This window comes from Ostrea edulis, chromosome 1 (assembly GCF_947568905.1).
Source record: "Ostrea edulis chromosome 1, xbOstEdul1.1, whole genome shotgun sequence".
NCBI classification, from domain to species: Eukaryota; Metazoa; Mollusca; class Bivalvia; order Ostreida; family Ostreidae; genus Ostrea; species Ostrea edulis.
Window position 1 is genome coordinate 89,303,193 of NC_079164.1, and position 20,070 is coordinate 89,323,262.

A 20,070-nucleotide genomic window follows, 5' to 3' on the forward strand; every position below is an offset into this window, starting at 1 on the left:
CTGAATTTTTTTTTTTATTATTTTTTTTTGCTTTAAAACATTATTTTTAGTGTCTGTAGCTTCAGGTAGAAGAGTTAGTTGCTTACATGCACTTACAGTTGAAGAAGGCCATATAAGATGGGACAGAGACCATCTCTGTCCCATCTTATATGGCCTTCTCTATTATACCTTCATCTGAATTTTTAGCAAAAACGATTCTTTAAATTACATGACAAACAAAATCACACTGCCAAAATTTCCTCTATTAAAGGATGATTTGCTTTGTCCAGTACGTGCCTTAAGGACGTACATTAAAATGACAAAGCACTTAAGAGCCGGGTCAAAAAAATATTTATCTGTTTTAAGAAAAACCAGGATAATCAAGCTTCAAAAGATTCTATTTCTAAATGGATTGTCAAAACTATCAAGTTGGCATATTCTAATCATAATTTGGAGGGAATCAGTGCACATAATGTCAGAAGCCTTTCATCATCTTGGGCTCTGTTTCAAGGAACTTCCATTCAAGACATCATGGAAGTTGCATCTTGGAAATCTGAGAACACTTTTACATCCTTCTACATGAGAGTCATGTGTAAAAAAAAAAGCTGTATTTGGGAGAGCTGTGATGACGGCTGCCCATGTACACTAAATTATTGCAAGGTAAGTTAGATTTCTTACCTTTTCACATAATCTATTTTTAAATACAATTGTATGTATTAATGAGGTACAACCACCTCCTTTTTAGCTTCAAAATCTGTAGCTATTGTAAACTCTTAACAGGTAAGTATAATGTGAAGGAGATTATAAATTTTCTTTGAGATAATTATCTCCGAGCATCATGCTTACCTATTAGACTGCTCCCAACCTCCACACTGTTATATAGAGAGGTAACTCGAGTGAAGATAAGCATGCGCCGCGCTAAGTAGGTGGCGCTATTTGGGGCTGGGGAGTGTATAAACTTTGACTCAGCGGTGGTAACGAATTCCGGGAATGAGTAGCTATTGTAAACTCTAACAGGTAAGTATGATACTCGGAGAAAATTAACTCAAAGGAAATTTATAATCAAACTTGTTAAAAACTTGCATCGAGTCGTTTGACGTCATGAATTTTTGGAAATTTACGTTGTATTTCGTTACGTTTTATGACTATTTTAAACGTAATCAAAATACACGAGTCTATTTTTTTTATCATGTAAAACTTATACGGTACTAATTTTGATGCACCAGATAAATAATGTCTCTTCAGTGATGCTCAACCGAAATGTTTGAAATCCGAAATAACAATGAAGTTTTAGAGGTATTTTAGGGAAAAACAGTGTCCCAAAAAAGTGTAGTCAAATTCGTCTATAGGTAGACATATATCAACATTCGAACAATTACCTAGATTATGATATATTCAAAATAGGGTAGTTTTTAGAGTCTTTTGTACTTCCTGGACGTCGGGTGAGGGGGCGACTGCGTCCTTATACGGGGCCCTAACAAAAGGTCTAATAAATTTAAACAAGTATTGCATTCTCTCTCTGGTTAAACCAGCTGCCGGAATGACTCTTGGAGGTTGGATGGCATCTATATCCACGCCTGCTTTCAGCAGTTTTAGTTCTGTTCCGGGTGAGTCTGGCACTTCTTTAGCTACAATACCTGTAGAAAAATGTGCACAATATATTGGAGAAATGTAAATCGTTGGTAAGAGTTTGATTCATAAAGAGGAAATTACATATGTACCTTGTTTGGATGATTAAAGTAGGATTTGTTTGGTGAGATGGCAAGTCAGCGAATTATAGTCGCCACAACACCCCCCCCCCCCCCCCCCCACACACACACATACCCTTTCAGGATTTGTTTTAACAGCCAAAAAAAAAATTAGATATGTGGTAATATGATGAACAAGACTTTACAATCCATTTCTTATGTGAAAAAAAAAATCCGACGGTTTTTTTTAGCGTATACTACCTGGCTTTGGAAAACAAAGTGTCTGAATTTTCTAATACCCTTGAAGGTCAAAAATATTGATTGAGTTGAATAGATGTCACCAATATGTATCGGCATATACTGTTTGATAAAAAATACCTTGAATAGATTCTTTGAAACTTATCAAAATGCTAAGTGTGACAGAAGGACGGATATGACAAACACTATATGCCCCGGCCATATTCATGACATGGCATGATTTTCTTCTGCAATTTCTTAAAGATTGTACACAAAATTCTGCTTCATTTTCTTGTCTACTATTAATTTTTTAACACGTTGCAAATCAATTTTACCTGCTTTAAGTTTATGTGGTGTGGAAATGCCCACTTAAATGCAAGACTTTGGAAACGGTAAGATCTATAATCACCGTACCTATAATTTGGTACTGGAGGCACCTGCTTGTTATAATCCTCAAACATGAGGAAATATGTCAGTCTTCAAAAAGTATATAAACTGCTCAAATAGAATAAAATAGCAACAAATACAAAACAAACCTGTAATCCTCCATTATATCCTCTGACAAATCTTCACAAGGATTCTACTGTATGCAAGATGAAGATAACGAACAGTGATCAATCTCATATCACTTTCTTAAACAACATCCTCTGTTCAGCAGATGCAAATTTCATCACTCATCATAACTTCACGTAGTTTTTCATTGCTGTGGCGGCAATGCAAGGTCCACTCCAGTAATGTCATGTGGTGGCACCCATTCCTAACTGTATACTTGCCATCCCAGTTGTTGCTGTCACAGAAATTTTCTTGTTTGCTGATGCTAGCTTTATGAGTTCTCTGAAAAATATAAAATTACATGTTGAAACCTATTAAATAACAACTTCATAAACATTGTTTACAAATAAATCTTATGATTAATCTGTTTTTGTAGATTCTCTCAACTTTAGAAAGTATCACACAGGTCATATAGGACTTGAAAGTATATGTTCTAAAATAAGAAAGTTCTTCAATGATTGTCAAATCCCTGTACTTGTTACCAGTGGAAATTCTAAATCTGTAGACTTGCTATTTCAAATAAATAAGTGTTGTGTGTTTGAACATGGTGTACGCTATACATTATTCCATTATTCCATTCTCTGTAAGAAGTTCCTAAGTCATCAGAAAACACATCTATCAACATCTTTTCATACTGTTTCAATTTACACAGTGATTCAAGAAGAGTTCCAAATGGAGTACCCACTTGTAACATGTATCAATAAGAAACAGATCTCCTGTGTGCTTCAGTTTCTCCAGAGCCATTCTATCATTATGGGAGTTACACTAAGAAGTAGTTTTGCCATTCCCATTACCCAACATACTCTTGACTGTCCTTTCATTTGTACAATACCTAAGATTTTGTAAAGGAATGATAAAGAAATACCCTACTCTGACTGGTTTGTGTTGAAGATGTATATATAGTCTTATTCACGATGAAAATTCTGCAGATACAAGATTCCGTAGCAAAAATGTCAGGTTTTGCTCAGCTTTTTGGCACCTTCCAGCTGCTGTACACAATGCTTACAGAAAATCATAGAAAAGACTCCTCAATGAACAGGGAACAGAAACACAAGATCTCCCACACTCAAACAACAAGCATTCTAAACTAAACCTTTCACTGATGTTTATCAACCTTCCAATGATACTTCCCAATCCTTCAAAGAAAATTCAAGTAATTCAATATTTCTAGATAAGCAGGATGAAAGTGATATGGAAATTATCAAGTCCAAGAACATCTACAAACCCTGCTGGAAAACCAGTTAAGAGACTCTGGTAAGACCGATGCACGCCAAAGACGCTGGATAAACACCCAAGATGTCTTTGACAGGCATCATGTAATGTATGCAATTCAGGGTACCATGCACTGCTTGAAGAAGCTGAGAAACCAGCCGAAGTGACAATAAAGCAGCACTAGGTAGGTACCTGTTACTAGATGAGAGACCCATTGGAAAACCTGTTTTAGATTTAACTCACAGAGTGGTTTCAGGATACACAGGCACCTAACTCAGGAACATGTTGAAATGATCCCAGATTCCAAGATGAGGAATTGTCAAAAGATGTCCTTAGCAAAGGCATGTTATATCTTAAGGAAGCTTGTCAACAGACATTGGAGACTCCAGCAATCCTAGCATCTCCATAGCCCTTTTAGAGCAGACATCAGAGAGTGTCAGCAACTCTTGATTTCTAAAAACAACATCGACCCTGGCTATATGACTCCGATATTGTGGAAAACTTCTTTTGTCAACAGAGAGATCCCGTGGGGATCCGGGTTAGAATAGATCCTCAGTACCCCCTTGCTTGTCGTAAGAGGCGACTAAATGGGGCGGTCCTTCGGACGAGAACGCAAAAACCGTGGTCCCGTGTCACAGTAGGTGTGGCACGATAAAGATCCCTCCCTGCTTAATGGCCATAAGCGCCGAGGATAGGCCTAAATTTTGCTGCCCTTCACCAGCAGTGGTGACTTTCCATATGAGTGAAATATTCTTGAGCGGGACGTTAAACAATATTCAATCAATCAACAGAGAGGCATACGAAATGGCATGAATTCCAATCCTACTTTTTCACAGTATGGACCTGCCAACACAACCATCCTTCTTGGACAGTCTTCAGTGTCAAAGAAGTCTTAACTCTGAGAACACTGATGAATACTTCACAACCTCCATAAAAAGAGCACTGAATCTATCGCAAAATCGGCCGAAGGCGATAAAATGCATAAGAATTTTACGTTATCTTTTCACCAGGTATCTTTTAGTTATCTTATAGTTTGCATTAGCATATAAGACTTCAATTCTTGATTTACAGGTTGTATGTGGGTAAGAATTTAATTTTCAAGAAATATTGACTTTATAATGATACAGTTTAAATTATTTCCATTAGGAAACAACAGGTTGATGGACCTTATCAGTCACCTGAGTAAAACGTGAAGATAACGAACAGTGATTAAACTCATAACTTCTATAAGCAATACAAAATAGATAGTTGGGCATATACGGCCCCTGATCAGTTACCTAGGAGGAGTAATCATCCCCATCTCGATGGTCATACCCGCGCCGTTAGCCCAATATCTTGATCAAATTAAATGAAAGCAATATTAGCTGAACATTTTATAGTACTTCGTTATTAGCTTGAAAATACGGATGTATATTTAATTGCTGTTACAAAATTTAGAAATTCATTTCAAAATTAAGGATTATCTCCCTCATGCATAGCTCTTATCCTTGGACGAATTTGGCTCCACTTTTTTGGCACGCTGTTTTTGGCTATATTTAGCTCTAAAACTTCATAGTTATTTCGGATTTCAAAGATTTCGGTTGAGAATCACTGAAGAGACATTATTTGTCGAAATGCGCATCTGGTGCATCAAAATTGGTACCGTATAAGTTTTACATTATGACCCCTGGGTCGAGGCCTCTGCTGGTGGACTGTTAGTCCCCGAGGGTCTCTACAGCCCAGTAGCTAAGTACTTCGTTACTAGCTTGAAAATACGGATGTATATTTAATTGCTGTTATAAAATTTAGAAATTCATTTCAAAATTAAGGATTATCTCCCTCATGCATAGCTCTTATCCTTGGACGAATTTGGCTCCACTTTTTTGGCACGCTGTTTTTGGCTATATTTAGCTCTAAAACTTCATAGTTATTTCGGATTTCAAAGATTTCGGTTGAGCATCACTGAAGAGACATTATTTGTCGAAATGCGCATCTGGTGCATCAAAATTGATACCGTATAAGTTTTACATTTTGCTGTAAAAATGTGCTACTGTCCTAGTTTTGTAAGTAACTATTGATGGAATTAAAACTAATAGGTTTAAGATTTTAGACAAATTGAAGATTTTGTTCTGTTGAATATATAGCATTATATATACATCAATTCTTGTATGGGAAGACAATAATGTAATTTTGCTTCATCCAGAGCCCCTGAATATAATTACAAATATCAAAAACCAAAGTTTATATTCCGGAACCTTGATAATTTCTGCCATTGAAATGATATTAAATCACAATTTTACAACAAAATTTTTGATAACAGTGACTTACAAAATGACAGCTAATATTGCTTTAATGACTAATTGAAATCTGTGTCAGTCTTTACCATATTGATCCCGACCTTAACTTGTAACCTCTACCCCACGTGTTACTAAATTAACAATATTGGTACATCCCTATTTGCATACTGTGTAAAATCTAAATGCATATTTAGAAAAAGCGGAAAAGGATGTACAAAAATGGTGAATTTCACAACCCAATATTTGGACTCTAGGATGGGTCCAAATTAGTTATATCTTTTAATGTTAATACACATATTATGTTACGTAAAGCCTTTCATCAGTGTATGAGTGAAATATTCTCGAGAGGGACGTTATCCAATATTCAATCAATCATCATTATATACACTTTTGAGGGCATTGAAGTTTTAAGAACACATCTTGTTTTATACTGTTGCTGAACATTAGAATTTAGCGTAGATATTCAGAACAGGAATTTTTTTCTCTAGATTTCGTAGCCCTTGGGAGTAGTGATACTTTTCACTAGTACTTAGGTGACCGATAAGGCCTCTTGTTATTGAAGGTGTAGTTATTCTGATGTCTAAAAAAAAGCCTAGTCTTTTTTTTTAAAGGGGGGGAGGGATAGAGATGATTATAGCTTTAGAAAAAAATCGTTTGAAGAACAAACAACATTTTGGTGGATGAAAGTGTGTCAATTACATTGTACATGTCCGTGAGGCATTCAGTGTACACTGACTATTTATGTATGTAAAAGTTTTACTATGATCCAAATGTTCAACATATGGAATTGCGGGACATCAGAAAGTGGTGGTGGTGGTGGGGGGGGGGGGGGGGGGGGGGAGACAGATGGGAAAGGGGGGAGGTCAGACCAATTCAGATTTCCATGAGCATCATGATAATATTTCATTTATGAGGATCCGGGTTAGAATAGGTTCCAAATTATCATCAACAAATACATGGTACGCTGTGTAAAAAAGAAAAGTTCACATTTTGCTGCTCCAGTGACCACAGATATCGTAGTTGTGTTCGCTGCTACAATGTTACTGATATTGACACAAGCTTCAAAGATCAGCTGCAAATAATTTGTTTTATTTCACCGACCGTCATGAATTTGTCATTTTTTCCTCATCCTCTCTCCTTTTTCAAAATTATTGGAGCGGCATCTATTAGTTCCTTATTGAGATTGCATCTACTTAGACCGGCGTAAGTGGTGTACGTGTACATGTGCATACATCCAATTTATGTACATGTAAATGATTTCATGACCTGTAGAGATTCATATAAAACTTTGTCTCAGGATATAAGATATATCACACATTACACGTATACATTAATCATATAAGCAAAATCATCAAAATTCAGTTTGTTACTTTCGTTTTACATTTACATTGTGCAAAGCCTCTCTAGAATTTTTTTCAGATAAAATGTAAAATTTAATTGTAAGCCACATGTATCTTATAATAGTTATAGTTTAGCATACATATGTAGTTCAAATTATTATTCAAGGTTGTAAATATGCTCACATGTCTTACGAAAATATGATAATGTATATTTTTTCAAGATTTTAAGGGGGGGGTGTACTTGTTGTAGAGCTGATAGCTTCTAAAATAATATGTCAACATATGATTCTCTTGCTCAAATCCCTATTCTAAGATAATAATCTGTAAATCAAAATCAATTTATTCAAGGTTTAGTCCATCAAAATTAGGGAAAAGACCAATATTGACGTCAAATAGTATCTCCTACAGTATTTCCTTTCACAAGTTTGGGCTCATAAAGTATACATTGTGAAAATATTTATTCCAATTTATTAGAATAAATGATTACATACCATTAAATAAAGGGCATATAGTCTATGTTGCTTATTACAGCCCATTTGTTTGGGAAAATAATAATTAATAAGAAAAATAAAGAAGGAGGAGTGCATTTTCATTAATGTTGATGGGGTGCTTACTTTTGAGAAGCAATAACAACGAAAATAGCATGTCAACACATATATTTTTCAATGTCTATCTATTACTGGAATGTATATTTATCTTGTAAAGGCATTTTTTTCATGATTGAGTCAATTTAAGGCCGAGTATAGATCTACCTTAAATTGTTGACAACTAGGCCCTATGCCAAGCTATTGTCACGAGTCATTTCGGAAAGAAAGAAAAAGACAACACGCACACAAATCAATAAAAATATTCAAATTTAAAGTGGTAATCACATTATTTTATTTTGATAAAGCAATCTTATTACTATTTTTGAATTGTGCTCTGCATGTCTTTAGGAAGTACGAAGTGGGAGCACGTCGTTATAGCCTATCGACGCACTCAAGATGCTACGAGTTCAATAAGGAAATAATTTTATAATTCAATTTAAACTTAGGAAATACAATATTCTATTATTTGTATAATTAAAAGTTCAATTATTTTGTATCTTTAATTTTTTGTGTGTGTGTAAATCTACCAGTTGGTAGAAGTTACATCGTATCGTCGATATATATGTTGTTACAAGGTATTGAATTTGAAGAGCAAAACAGAATGTATGCTATAGGCCTACCAGTGCTTATAGCTTCGATATATCCATTTTCTCGCAGTTTATCAGGGTCTCTGTCCAAGCGGTTTTTGAAAAGGTGACTGGGTGTGTATTTTAAGGTAAAATTCTTGCTCCAAGAAAAAAATTATCCATGTCTTTTTTCTCGTACCTTCCTTTGAAAAATTGTAAAATACTCAGTCTAAATCCTTTCTACCGACAACTAGTACACCCGAGCACGGCACAAAACATCTTGAGGCATTATTATTTACAAGCCGTTAACGTGATAATTGGTTTTTTGTCGATTAAATCTGATCTGTTTCTGAAATGGCTAATAGATGTTTTCAAACCCGAGGGCGCATATGACGTCACACATAATGGCGCGTAAACTAGCGAAAGAAAATATGCATATCGCAAGATTTGAATTTCATCGCTTTGAAACTCGAAAACTATGCAAAATATTTCATTTAAAACAGATTTAAAGTAGTTTTAGGCATAAAAAGAGTAAATTTTGCTGAAAAAATTAAAAAGTTTAGAAACATGCGTTGTGTCCTTTAATCATCGTAAGGAATGGTCTTGTAAAGTGTGGAAAAGTCATACGTTTTGACGGTGGAAAAGTTTTGGTACCCCACCGCAACGCGGAAGGGGACATAGAAATACCGGTGTCCGTCCGTCCGTTCCACTTCACTTTGTGGACGCAACTCCTCAGAAACCGTTCAACGGATGTTGTTCATATTATGTAGGATTGTTAGTCACCATGTGTAGTTGATCATATTATGCCGTTATTTTGATTTGAAGATTGTTACAGGAGTTATGGGACTTTGTTGAATTTGTTCATTTTTTGTGGGATTGTTAGTCACCATGTGTAGTTGATCAAATTATGCCGTCATTTTGATTCGAGAATTTTCACAGGAGTTTTGGGACGTTGTTGAATTTGTACATGCTACACCAAAGCGAACACTTTGTGGACGCAACTCCTCCAAACCGCTCAACGGATTTTGTTCATAATTTGTAGGATTGGTAGTCACCATGTGTAGTTGATCATATAATGTCGTTATTTTGATTCGACAATTGTTACAGGAGTTATTGCACTTTGTTGGATTTCTACATCCTACACTATAGGAATAATTTGTGGACGCAACTCCTCAAAAACCGCTCATTGGATTGTGTTCATATTTTGTGGGATTGTTAGTCACCATGTGTAGTTGATGATATTGTGCCACCATTTTGATTCGAAAAATTTTATAGTAGTTATGAGACTTTGTTGACTTTGTACATAGTACACTATAGGAACACTTTGTGGACGGAACTCCTCAGAAACCGCTCAACGGATTTCAATCAAATTTTGTAGGATTGTTAGTGACCATATGTAGTTGATTATATTGCGCTGTCATTTTGATTCGACTATTTTACAGGAGTTATGAAACTTTGTCGAATTTGTACATGCTACACTATAGAAACACTTTGTGGACGTAACTCCTCCGAAATCGCTCAACGGATTTTGTTCCAATTTTGTAGGATTGTTAGTCACCATATGTAGTTGATCATATTGCGCCGTCATTTTGATTCGACAAACTTTACAGGAGTTGTGGGACTTTCGTGCTTCAACTTTTTTTTTTGCGGCAGCGGGGGACATGGCTACCTGTAGCAATCTTGTTATGATTTGAAATTTAATAAAATAATTAAATGTTTTTTAATCACCCCCCCCACACACACACACACAGAGAGAGAGAGAGAGAGAGAGAGAGAGAGAGAGAGAGAGGACTTTCAGAGTCTGATGGTCTGTTGACCAAATCTTGTCCGCTCAATATCTTAAGAACCATTTACTTAACAATTACCAAACTTGGTACACTGGTTGCCCTTAAAACTTACAGGACCCCTATTGATTTCAAACTGGACTTAACATATTGTCCGCTCACTACTTTCATAATGATTTGCTTGATAGACATTAAACTTGGTATACTGGTTCAACCAAAACCAAAACAGTAGATTATCGTATCGACTTCAGGGTCCAAGCGATAATCCATTTCTTGTAAAAGAGATACGTACGGAATTGGCATCGACTGTGAAGGATAAAAATGTGAAAATATGTCATGATCTTTTTAATCTTTCCTGTAGTATCGATATAAGTATATGCTATTGGTTCTTCATATCAGAATTCCACCTCTTCATAGAAGTCTGTATCAATTTTAATGATTAGATGCAAAGTGAAGATAACGAACAGTGATCAATCTCATAACTCCTATAAGCAATACAAAATAGATAGTTGGGCAAACACGGACCCCTGGATACACCAGAGGTGGGATCAGGTGATTAGATATTTCTCTCTGTCCAATATGAAAAAAGACGAGTAGCGAAGATTTCTTGAAAAATGATAAGTGATACTGAATAATTTGCATAGTTTAAAACTTGTACAGTACCAATTTTGATGCACCAGATGCGCATTTCGACAAATAATGTCTCTTCAGTGATGCTGAAGCCGAAATGTTGGAAATTCGAAATAACAATAAACTTGTAAGAGCTAAAAGGGAAACTAGAGTGCCAAAAACTGGAGCCAAATTCGTCCAAGTATCAGAGCTATACATGAGAGAGATATAATCCTTAATTTTGAAATGAATTTCTAAATTTATTCCAGCAATTAAATATACATCCGTATTTACAAGCAAGTAACGAAGTAGTTGGCTACTGGGCTGTAGAGACCCTCGGGGACTTATAGTCCACCAGCAGAGGCCTCGACGCAGGGGTCATAATGTAAAACTTTTGATGCACCAGATGCGCATTTCGACAAATAATGTCTCTTCAGTGATGCTCAAGCCGAAATTTTGGAAATTCGAAATAACAATAAACTTGTAAGAGCTAAAAGAAAAACTAGACTGCAACTCCCCCCCCCAAAAAAAAACTGGAGCCAAATTCGTCCAAGGATCAGAGCTATGCATGAGGGAGATATAATCCTTATCATACCAGCAATTAAATATACATCAATATTTTCAAGCTAGTAACGAAGTACTTAGCTACTGGGCTGTAGAGACCCTCGGGGACTAACAGTCCACCAGCAGAGGTCTCGACCCAGGAGTCATAAAGCAAAACGTATATGATACCGATGCACCAGATGCGCACAGTCTACGTTTCTTTGTTTTTAAATTAACTGTATGATTTTCATGTATGCACCTAAACTACAGCATTGATTATCCATGCGTTGAAATTAGTCTTCATGTTGATATCAGCAATACAATCTTTCAAAAGAAGTGTCCCTATCCATGTATCAAATCAAAGTACATACAAGACGTCCAAATCAAAGTACATACAAGACGCCCGAATCAAAGTACACAAAAGACGCCCAAATCGCTCAACTCAAGTGTATCAAATCAAAGTACACACAAGACGTCCACATCGCTCAACTCAACAGTGTATCAAATCAAAGTACACACAAGACGTCTACATCGCTCAACTCAACAGTGTATCAAATCAAAGTACACACAGCACGCCCCGTAAAACAATCCCACTCTCTACCCCTCTTTAAACCCCGACATCTTTGATCTCGAATCTACACTGTATGCGGGTGGTTTCATATTTTGATAAGTCAAGAACAAGTTACTACATGTATATGAAATCTTACAACCATTTCTTTGTGGCTCAGCATGCTGAAAATACCCCGAAGTTTATACTGACTAAACATAACAGGAAGTAAAGGAAGTAAAGGTCAATTGCCTGTATTTGAAACCTTATTGCACATTTGCAGGCTGAAAACAATCATTCTCTTCCACGGAACTTGCAATTCGGATTTCCTCTCGCAGATTTTTGGTCGCATTTCCATTTGTGTGTGTGTTTGTGTCCTTACCAGTAGGATATACCCATAGACACTAGATTTTCTTTTCTTGTGACAAAAGAAATGATGGAAGCACTTTTGATTAAAGTCCTTTTATGCACATATCCTAACGGATGCAGTGCGTGTTCAAAAATCACCATTGACAACGCCTCTATTATAGTAACACGCGTGGACTGGACACAGTGTGTCGATACAAGAGAGTACAACATGACCGTAAAGAACCCCGCCAACAGTGTGCTCTATCAAAACAGTACATCGTGCTGTAAAGGAAACATCACAATCTACTTTGATGTCGATGGTAAGGTCCATGTTTAGAATACTATATCATTAGTGACATTGTTAAGGCAATATGATGTTTCAGCCACCAGAGAAGTACTATATTCACCGAGCCCGAAGGGCGATATTGATATGGTACTTGGAGGATAGCGTGAACATCATATTGATATGGTACTTGGAGGATAGCTTAAACATTATATTGACAGAGAAACGTTGATGCATGTTTTATTATATGACTGAATATTGATAAAATTGAAACTGGTTGCCAGAGCCGACGATACCTGGTTGGCCATCTTTGTATACAGATAAAATGGGAAACGTAGTCGACAGTGATTATAGACGCGATTTGTTTTGTTTATTATGTAATTGAATAATTCAAAACATAGAAACCGACGAGTAGACACATATCTAACAACACAAAAATGGTCATCCTTAGATCGGTTGTAATATTACTACAGTTCAACAATTGTTTTTCCAGTTAACTAGAAGTCACACTTTCTTATAGCGAGAATGTGAAACAGGGTCGAAAATGAGTAGAGAGTACAAGAGGTGGGGATTTAAATTACACGACCAAATTATAACCAAAAACGCACGTGTGACAATGATTTAATTTACATATGAAAGGTGAAGATAACGAACAATGATCAATCTCATAACTCCTATAAGCAATACAATATAGATAGTTGGGCAAACACGGACCCCTGGACACAGCAGAGGTGGAATCAGGTGCCTAGGAGGAGTAAGCATCCCCTGTTGACCGATCACACTCGTCGTGTGCCTGATATCCTGACCAGGTAAACGGTATTTCATCAGTGATACTAGCGACCTTTCATGTACATTATTTTGTCATTATGGATGGTGACATAAGAAAGATATCGGTGTTGATGTTTCTCGCACTACATGAGTACCATTAAAACATTACAATACTTTCCGATGTGATCATCCAAGTCTCTTTACAAATTGTATTAATTTCAAAATTCGCATTTTAATTTTGGTCAGCTGTTGAAAATATCAAAGTGAAATTCCCCTTGAAGGCACGTGTAGGTAAATATTATACACCTATTTACTGGCTATGAGGACAATAAACTTTATTGTCGGAATAGTCAGTAAATAGGTGATTTAATATACCGAGGTATACTTTACTTGTATCAGACATACCAAAGTGAAGTAAACTAACATTCGGCATCAGCTTAGATGGAATCGACCGAGGTGATCCGAGTGGTAAACTAATTAGAGTTATCAGACTTTGATATCAGAGAAAAGAAAGCGCGGGAAAATATAACATCCGGTAAATAGTTTCGAGACTATTTCCCTAGGGCAAGATAGTTCAAAAACTATTTCACGGCTAGCGTTATCCAGAAGAAATAGCAAATTTATTCACCTAACATTTATATAGCAATAACATTCTGAGGTATAATAAAACGTTCTAGTGTTTCATTCTAGTTGTTGGATCTCAGTTAATCAGAAGCTTGGAATTATTCAATCAGATAATAAAATAGTTTCGTTTTATATTCACATTCATGTTTTTTCTTTTCACTCCTTATACGAATCTATAATTTGATATCAACATACAATTTCAAAATATCATTTTTATGACCCCGAGATCGAAGACCGAGGGCATATTGTTTTTGTCCTGTCTGTCATTCTGTCTGAAACTTTAACCTTGTTAATAACTTTTGAACAGTAAGTGATAAAGCTTTGATATTTCACATGAGTATTCCTTGTGACAATACCTTTCTGTTGGTACTAAACCTTTTGACCTTGACATTTGACCTACTTTTTAAAAAATTGACATTGATCATAACTTCTAAATGGTAAATATTAGAGCTTTCATATTATATATGAGCATTTCTTGTGACAGAATCTTTCTACTGGTACCAAGATATTTGTCCTTGTGACCTTGGCCATCTTTGGAATTGGCCATTATCGGGGGCTATTGTGTTTCACAAAAACATCTTGTTTGGGGTTAATCTTTAAAATCTGTATAAAAATCTTCATAACGAAAAAGTGAAGATAACGAACAGTGATCACTCTCGAAAATTCCACACGGAGTACAAATTTAAAAGTTGCGCAAACACGGATCCCCCCCCCCTGAAAACACCAGAGGTGGGATCAGGTGTCTTAAGTTAGACTTTTAATATTCCTAGTTCCTTACCGATGAATCGTTTTCGAAAATTTTCCAAATCATAATAAAAAAAAAACAAACAAGGGTAGAAAATTCATGTTTTGTGGTACAAGAAGTTGATGACTGTTTTTCACCAATCACTCGGTATTTTATACAAGAGTTGTCAAAACACAACATAAATGTAGTTTTTCTACCTTATTAAAAATCTGGGGAAAATGAATATTATATAGGGGGTTCACAGAAATGACTACGGATTAAAAACATACACGATATTTAATGAATAAAGACTTCATGGAGTTTGAATTACTTGGAAGCTATTATTACTATAAGGGATAGAGCTACTGCAAAAACTAAAACACTCACCCCTACCGAAAATATAGGTCAGGTCCAGTATAACCATTTGTATTCATGCACGTTTGAAGCACATAATGCTCGCAATAATGGAAAGAACTTGCTGCAGAAACTAATATCTGCCCATTCATGCGGAATGTATATATAAACCTGCAAGATGTGAATAAAAAAATGATGTATTCATTGACATATACCTTACCCTTTCCTAGCAAGTCACGTGAAACAAAAAATTCATTCAAAGATGTTGATGAACATTTATGTTGTCATATATATATATATATACATGTACACACACACACACACACACACACACACACACACACACACACACATATATATATATATATATATATATATATATATATATATACAAAGCACTAAAATGACCGACGACACGAACAACCAGATTGTGAAAGATTTGGGACGATCCGTAATTCAATTAATGCAAATAATAGTGCTTATTCCGATGTTATACCTGACCTATATATATATATATATATATATATATATATATATATATATATATATATATATGAGTCAGGTGTAACATCCGAATAATGCACTATTATTTGCATTCATTGAATTATCTGAGCATAACTATTTAAAAAACCCTAACCTATAAGGGAAACAATACAAATTTTGTTTTCCTTTCTTAAAATCAAACAATAACGTTGTAGAAGCCAGTCAATATACATATGAAACACTTGATATACTTTCTCTCGCGATACACAGCCCTTTTTATTAGTGAAGATAACAATATCTGTTTTCTATTCCTAAGGTTATTTAGAGGGAACAACTACATCATATGATTTGAAGTGGATTACTGCTGAAGAGACAACATCGTCGAAAACCACTCCCATCAATCCCTTTGGTATTGCTGTCTTAATCGTCTCCTCTTTTGCAGTGATCATCATTGTAGCTTGGTCACGTGATCAAATCCTATAACACCGGACGGGCGTTATAGTAGATTTGATCACGTACCGACTACATGACATATCCTAATAACACTCAGAATTATTAATGATATTTTACTTCTTATCTTAAATATCTTTATATTTTCTATTTTGATTTGTGTTCTTAACGAGCTTCCATGATTATGTAGCAGATGACCGAAATAAGGATCGTACGTATATAAATCATTAGCTTTTTATCAAATAATTAGGAACAATATCTTAGAGAACATAAGATAAAAATATTTAATGTAGAAGGATAAAAAAGACGAAACAGGTGTTAAATAAAGGTAATTTAGAGCGTAAAGTCAACTAAGTTGAATACAAGAAGAGCGGAGTAAACACGATCAGCGATCGAGGAACTGTGGCGTTGGCCTAACTTGAAGTTGAAAACGCAATAGTTGAACACAGATTTCGACCGAAATTCAAATGTTCTGGGAGAATTGACGGAGGATATATGGATGAAGTTAACGTTATGGAAGGGAAGAACTCGTGGTCGTAGTCATGTAGGACAGATTTAAACGAGGTAGGAGGTACTGAGGTAGTTGCACTTTTTTCCTACCTTGTAGGAAAAAAATATATACGAACTGACAGAGTTTTTGTTCATTTGAGGAATTTCTGTTGTAGGATTTTAATGAAGACTAGCAGCGGTGCCTTGATTTTCGAGCCTCAAAACCAGCCTCGCTCACATCGTGTCATGGCCGTGATGGCTGTTGCCTCGAAACAACAGGTTATCATCATCATCATAAAATCCTATAGATCCAGCTCTGTCTCTATTTCTTCGCTTCCAATAACACAGTCGTCGTATGAATTCGTCATGTTGCAGAAGGTGCAGTTTTAGGCCTAGTTCTAGTATTTGCCGACAGTATTTTAAAAAATGAAACAACTGAACGGTTTGTTTCAGTTTCTGTTTTGTTAATTGATGAAATTCTTGTCTGTTTACAAAATAAATTCAGTATGAATATTTTGATGCGGTTTTTTAAAATATTGTTTTTCTTATGATGTCATTACAGTGGCGGATCCAGGATTTCCGAAAGGAGGGGGATTGTGAAAGTAGAGTATTAATCAAAGTACTCAGCCATTTTGGGTGCCAATCTGGACTTTTACTGTCATTATTTGTATTTTTAAATTTGTGGTGAAAATGGGGAGGGCATCGGAATCCCCCACTGAATTACATAAGCAAGAGAACTTTTGAAGCGTTGATTGTACTCATACGCAAGAAAATACTGATCACGTGACCAATTTCATGTTATGCGAAATTGAATATCAATTTCATTAGTATTGTCATATAAGGAAATACATTGATAAATATAAAGAGTCTTTGATATGGAAGGTGAAAATAACGAACAGTGATCAATTTCATAACCTACAAGCAATACAAAATAGATAGTTGGGCAAACACGGACCCCTGGACACATCGGAGGTGGGATCAGGTGCCTAAGAGGAGTAAGCATCCCCTGTCGACCGGTCACACCCGCCGTGAACCCTATATCCTGTTCAGGTAAACGGAGTTATCGCAGTCAAAATCAGTGTGCCAAGAACGGCTTAACAATCGGTATGAAACACGTCAGACAGCATTTGACCCAATGATAGGCTGTATTCACAAACTAGATCGTTATAACGACCATAGAATTTGCGAAATGCTGACTTCAATCGAGACTGTGAAAACCCCTTTACCATCAAATTGCTTGTCAGTAGCTTACCTCGATTTACAAACTGACTATACGCAGAACAAGCTCTTGCATACCGAATGAGTTGAGATATATAAACACCATCTGCAGGTGATAGTGGAATATCGCTACATAAATATGGGAAGTTGACGGAGGAGAAGCTGAAATCATCCCGTTTGTCATACAGTTGAGTTGTCAGTTTGCCATTAATGTCTACTTTCAATAAAATATCTAAGTATAAAGCAGAAGTGGACGACTCTGTGGTGTCCTTTATTTCGAGCTCACAGGGATATATCAAATCGACATATGAATGAAAGTTATTATTGTTAATAGTGTAAAACTTATACGGTACCAATTTTGATGCACCAGATGCGCATTTCGACAAATAATGTCTCTTCAGTGATGCTCAACCGAAATGTTTGGAATCTGAAATAACAATGAAGGTTTAGGGGAAAAGAGGGTGCCAAAAAGTGGATTCAAATTCGTCTAAGGATAAGAGCTATGCGTGAGGGAGATAATCATTAATTTTGAACTGAATTTCTAAGTTTTATAACAGCAATTAAATATACATCCGTATAGGCAAACCGTCATCAATATATCGAAATGTCGAATTGAAGGCCCCAGTGAAAGATTTTTTTCTTCTCACGTAGAAGTTTTTGAATAAATTCTGCTTCATATGAATATAGAAACAGGTCGGCTAACAAAGAAGCACAATTCGTGTCCATGGGAATTCCAACAGACTGTTGGAAGACCTGATCACCAAAGACCACGAAGATATTGTCAATGAGGAACTCTAGCATATTTTTTATTTCAACTTCAGAGTACTTGTGTGTGGAATCAGAGTGGTGTTTAACAAAGTAAGTTTTTGAATGACTGATCACTAGATATGAATATTTCCGTTCTCCATTTTTGTTGAAGAAGCAATTGTCTATGATGTCAAAAAGTCTAGTCTTTAATTTATCGTCAGGAATTGTCGTGTATAGTGTTGAAAAGTCATAGGTTTTAATGTTATTGATTTGGGAAAAATACTGCGATTTCAAGTTTACTAAAAGTTCTTTAGAATTTTTTAGAATCCACATTTGATTAACACCACTTCTGGCATATGTAGTCGCACAGTAAGTTTGAAGTTTTTCCTTCACAGCTGTTAATATTTTTGTGAGGAGCAAAGATAGGAGCTTGGTAGAGCACTTACTGGATCCAGCAATGTATCTTTGTTTGTAAGGGTTTTTATGTAGATTAGTAATCCAGTATAGGTACAGTAACTCATATTCATTCGACCAATTGACTGGGATATTAAATGTGTCTAAAACTGAAGCATGGTTTTGAAGAACTTCATCTTTGGAAAGGGCAGTTGGAGTATAAGTAGGATCACCAAAAGTGCAATTGATGCCAAGTTCGTTGAAAATACAGTTGTAATAATGAGCCTTACAAACAAAGCCAATGTTGTCACTAGCTTTGTCAGCTGGAACCAAAACCTATTCCCCATGTAACCTATCTAATTCTTTTATCACTTCTGGTTTACTAAACACAGAAGGATAGATGGTACGTACTTTTGTTTTCGTATGTCGAATGCGGGATTTTAATATCCCTCTTATGCTTTTAACCCATTCTGACAAGGTATCAAGTTCTTCTTTTTCATATTCAGCCCATCGTCTGGCATAATCTTCGACAGAATTCATAATAGAGATGAAGTTCTCAAAAGTACGTACCATCTACCCTTCTGCGCTTAGTAAACCAGAAGGGATACAAGAATTAGATAGGTTACACGAAGAATATGTTTTGGAACCAACTGACAACTTGTAACAACATTGTCTTTGTTTATAAGGCTCATTATTACAACTGTATTTTCAACGAACTTGGCATTAACCCCACTTCTGGTAATTGCACTTATACTCCAACTGCCCTTTCGAAAGATAAAATTCTTCAAAAGCATGCTTCAATTTTAGGCACATTTGGTATCCCAGTCGGTGGGTCGAATGAATATGAGTCACCCTATCTATACTGGATCCCCAAACAGCACAAAAACCCTTACAAAGAAAAATAAATCGCTGGATCCAGTAAGTGCTCTACCAACAACATCAAAACCTATGACTTTTCAACATTTTACATGACCATTCCTCGCGATAAATTTAAGACTAGACTTTTTGACATCATAGACAGTTGGTTCTTCAATCAAAACAGGGGATTCTTACTTCTCCTAAGCACCTAATTCCACCTCTGGGATATCCAGGAATCCGTGTTTGCCCAACTATCCATTTCGTATTGCTTATGGGATTTATGAGATTGATTACTTTTCGCTATCTTCACCTTTCATGAGTAAAAAGTATTTTAAAATCAAAATTATTTTCAACTACACTTATCTATTAGCAATTATCTAAGAACCATCCGTTTGTTTGATGTGCATATAG

The 20,070-nt window shown here is 35.8% G+C and overlaps 1 protein-coding gene and 1 long non-coding RNA gene across 3 annotated transcripts; one reads left to right on the top strand and one right to left on the bottom strand.

Moving 5' to 3' along the window:
- Nucleotides 1-1,274: 1,274 nt before the first annotated feature.
- On the bottom strand, nt 1,275-7,355 carry LOC130054648 (uncharacterized). Its single transcript, XR_008802975.1, has 3 exons — nt 6,932-7,355; nt 2,441-2,738; nt 1,275-1,616 (listed from the first exon to the last, which is right to left on the bottom strand). It is a non-coding gene; the product is annotated as an uncharacterized LOC130054648 (long non-coding RNA).
- Nucleotides 7,356-12,177: 4,822 nt separating this feature from the next.
- On the top strand, nt 12,178-17,267 carry LOC130054654 (uncharacterized). 2 transcript variants are annotated; one of them, XR_008802979.1, is made up of 4 exons: nt 12,187-12,588; nt 15,821-15,913; nt 16,620-16,722; nt 17,006-17,267. XR_008802979.1 is itself a non-coding variant. In XM_056165073.1 (3 exons), exons 1-3 carry the CDS (start codon nt 12,354-12,356, stop codon nt 16,625-16,627), a joined length of 336 nt encoding a protein of 111 aa, XP_056021048.1. In that variant the 5' UTR covers nt 12,178-12,353; the 3' UTR covers nt 16,628-16,962. The 2 variants fall into 2 exon arrangements, 1 of the variants encoding a protein (XP_056021048.1); XM_056165073.1 differs by lacking the exon at nt 17,006-17,267 and having other exon boundaries at nt 12,178-12,588; nt 16,620-16,962.
- Nucleotides 17,268-20,070: the final 2,803 nt, after the last annotated feature.

Excerpts from the sequence above, each read along its gene's own strand:
- LOC130054654 (XM_056165073.1), top strand. The coding sequence starts at position 12,354 with ATGATGGAAGCACTTTTGATTAAAGTCCTTTTATGCACATATCCTAAC. Across the intron at positions 12,589-15,820 it reads AATCTACTTTGATGTCGATG|GTTATTTAGAGGGAACAACT; the intron begins GTAAGGTCCATG and ends TCTATTCCTAAG.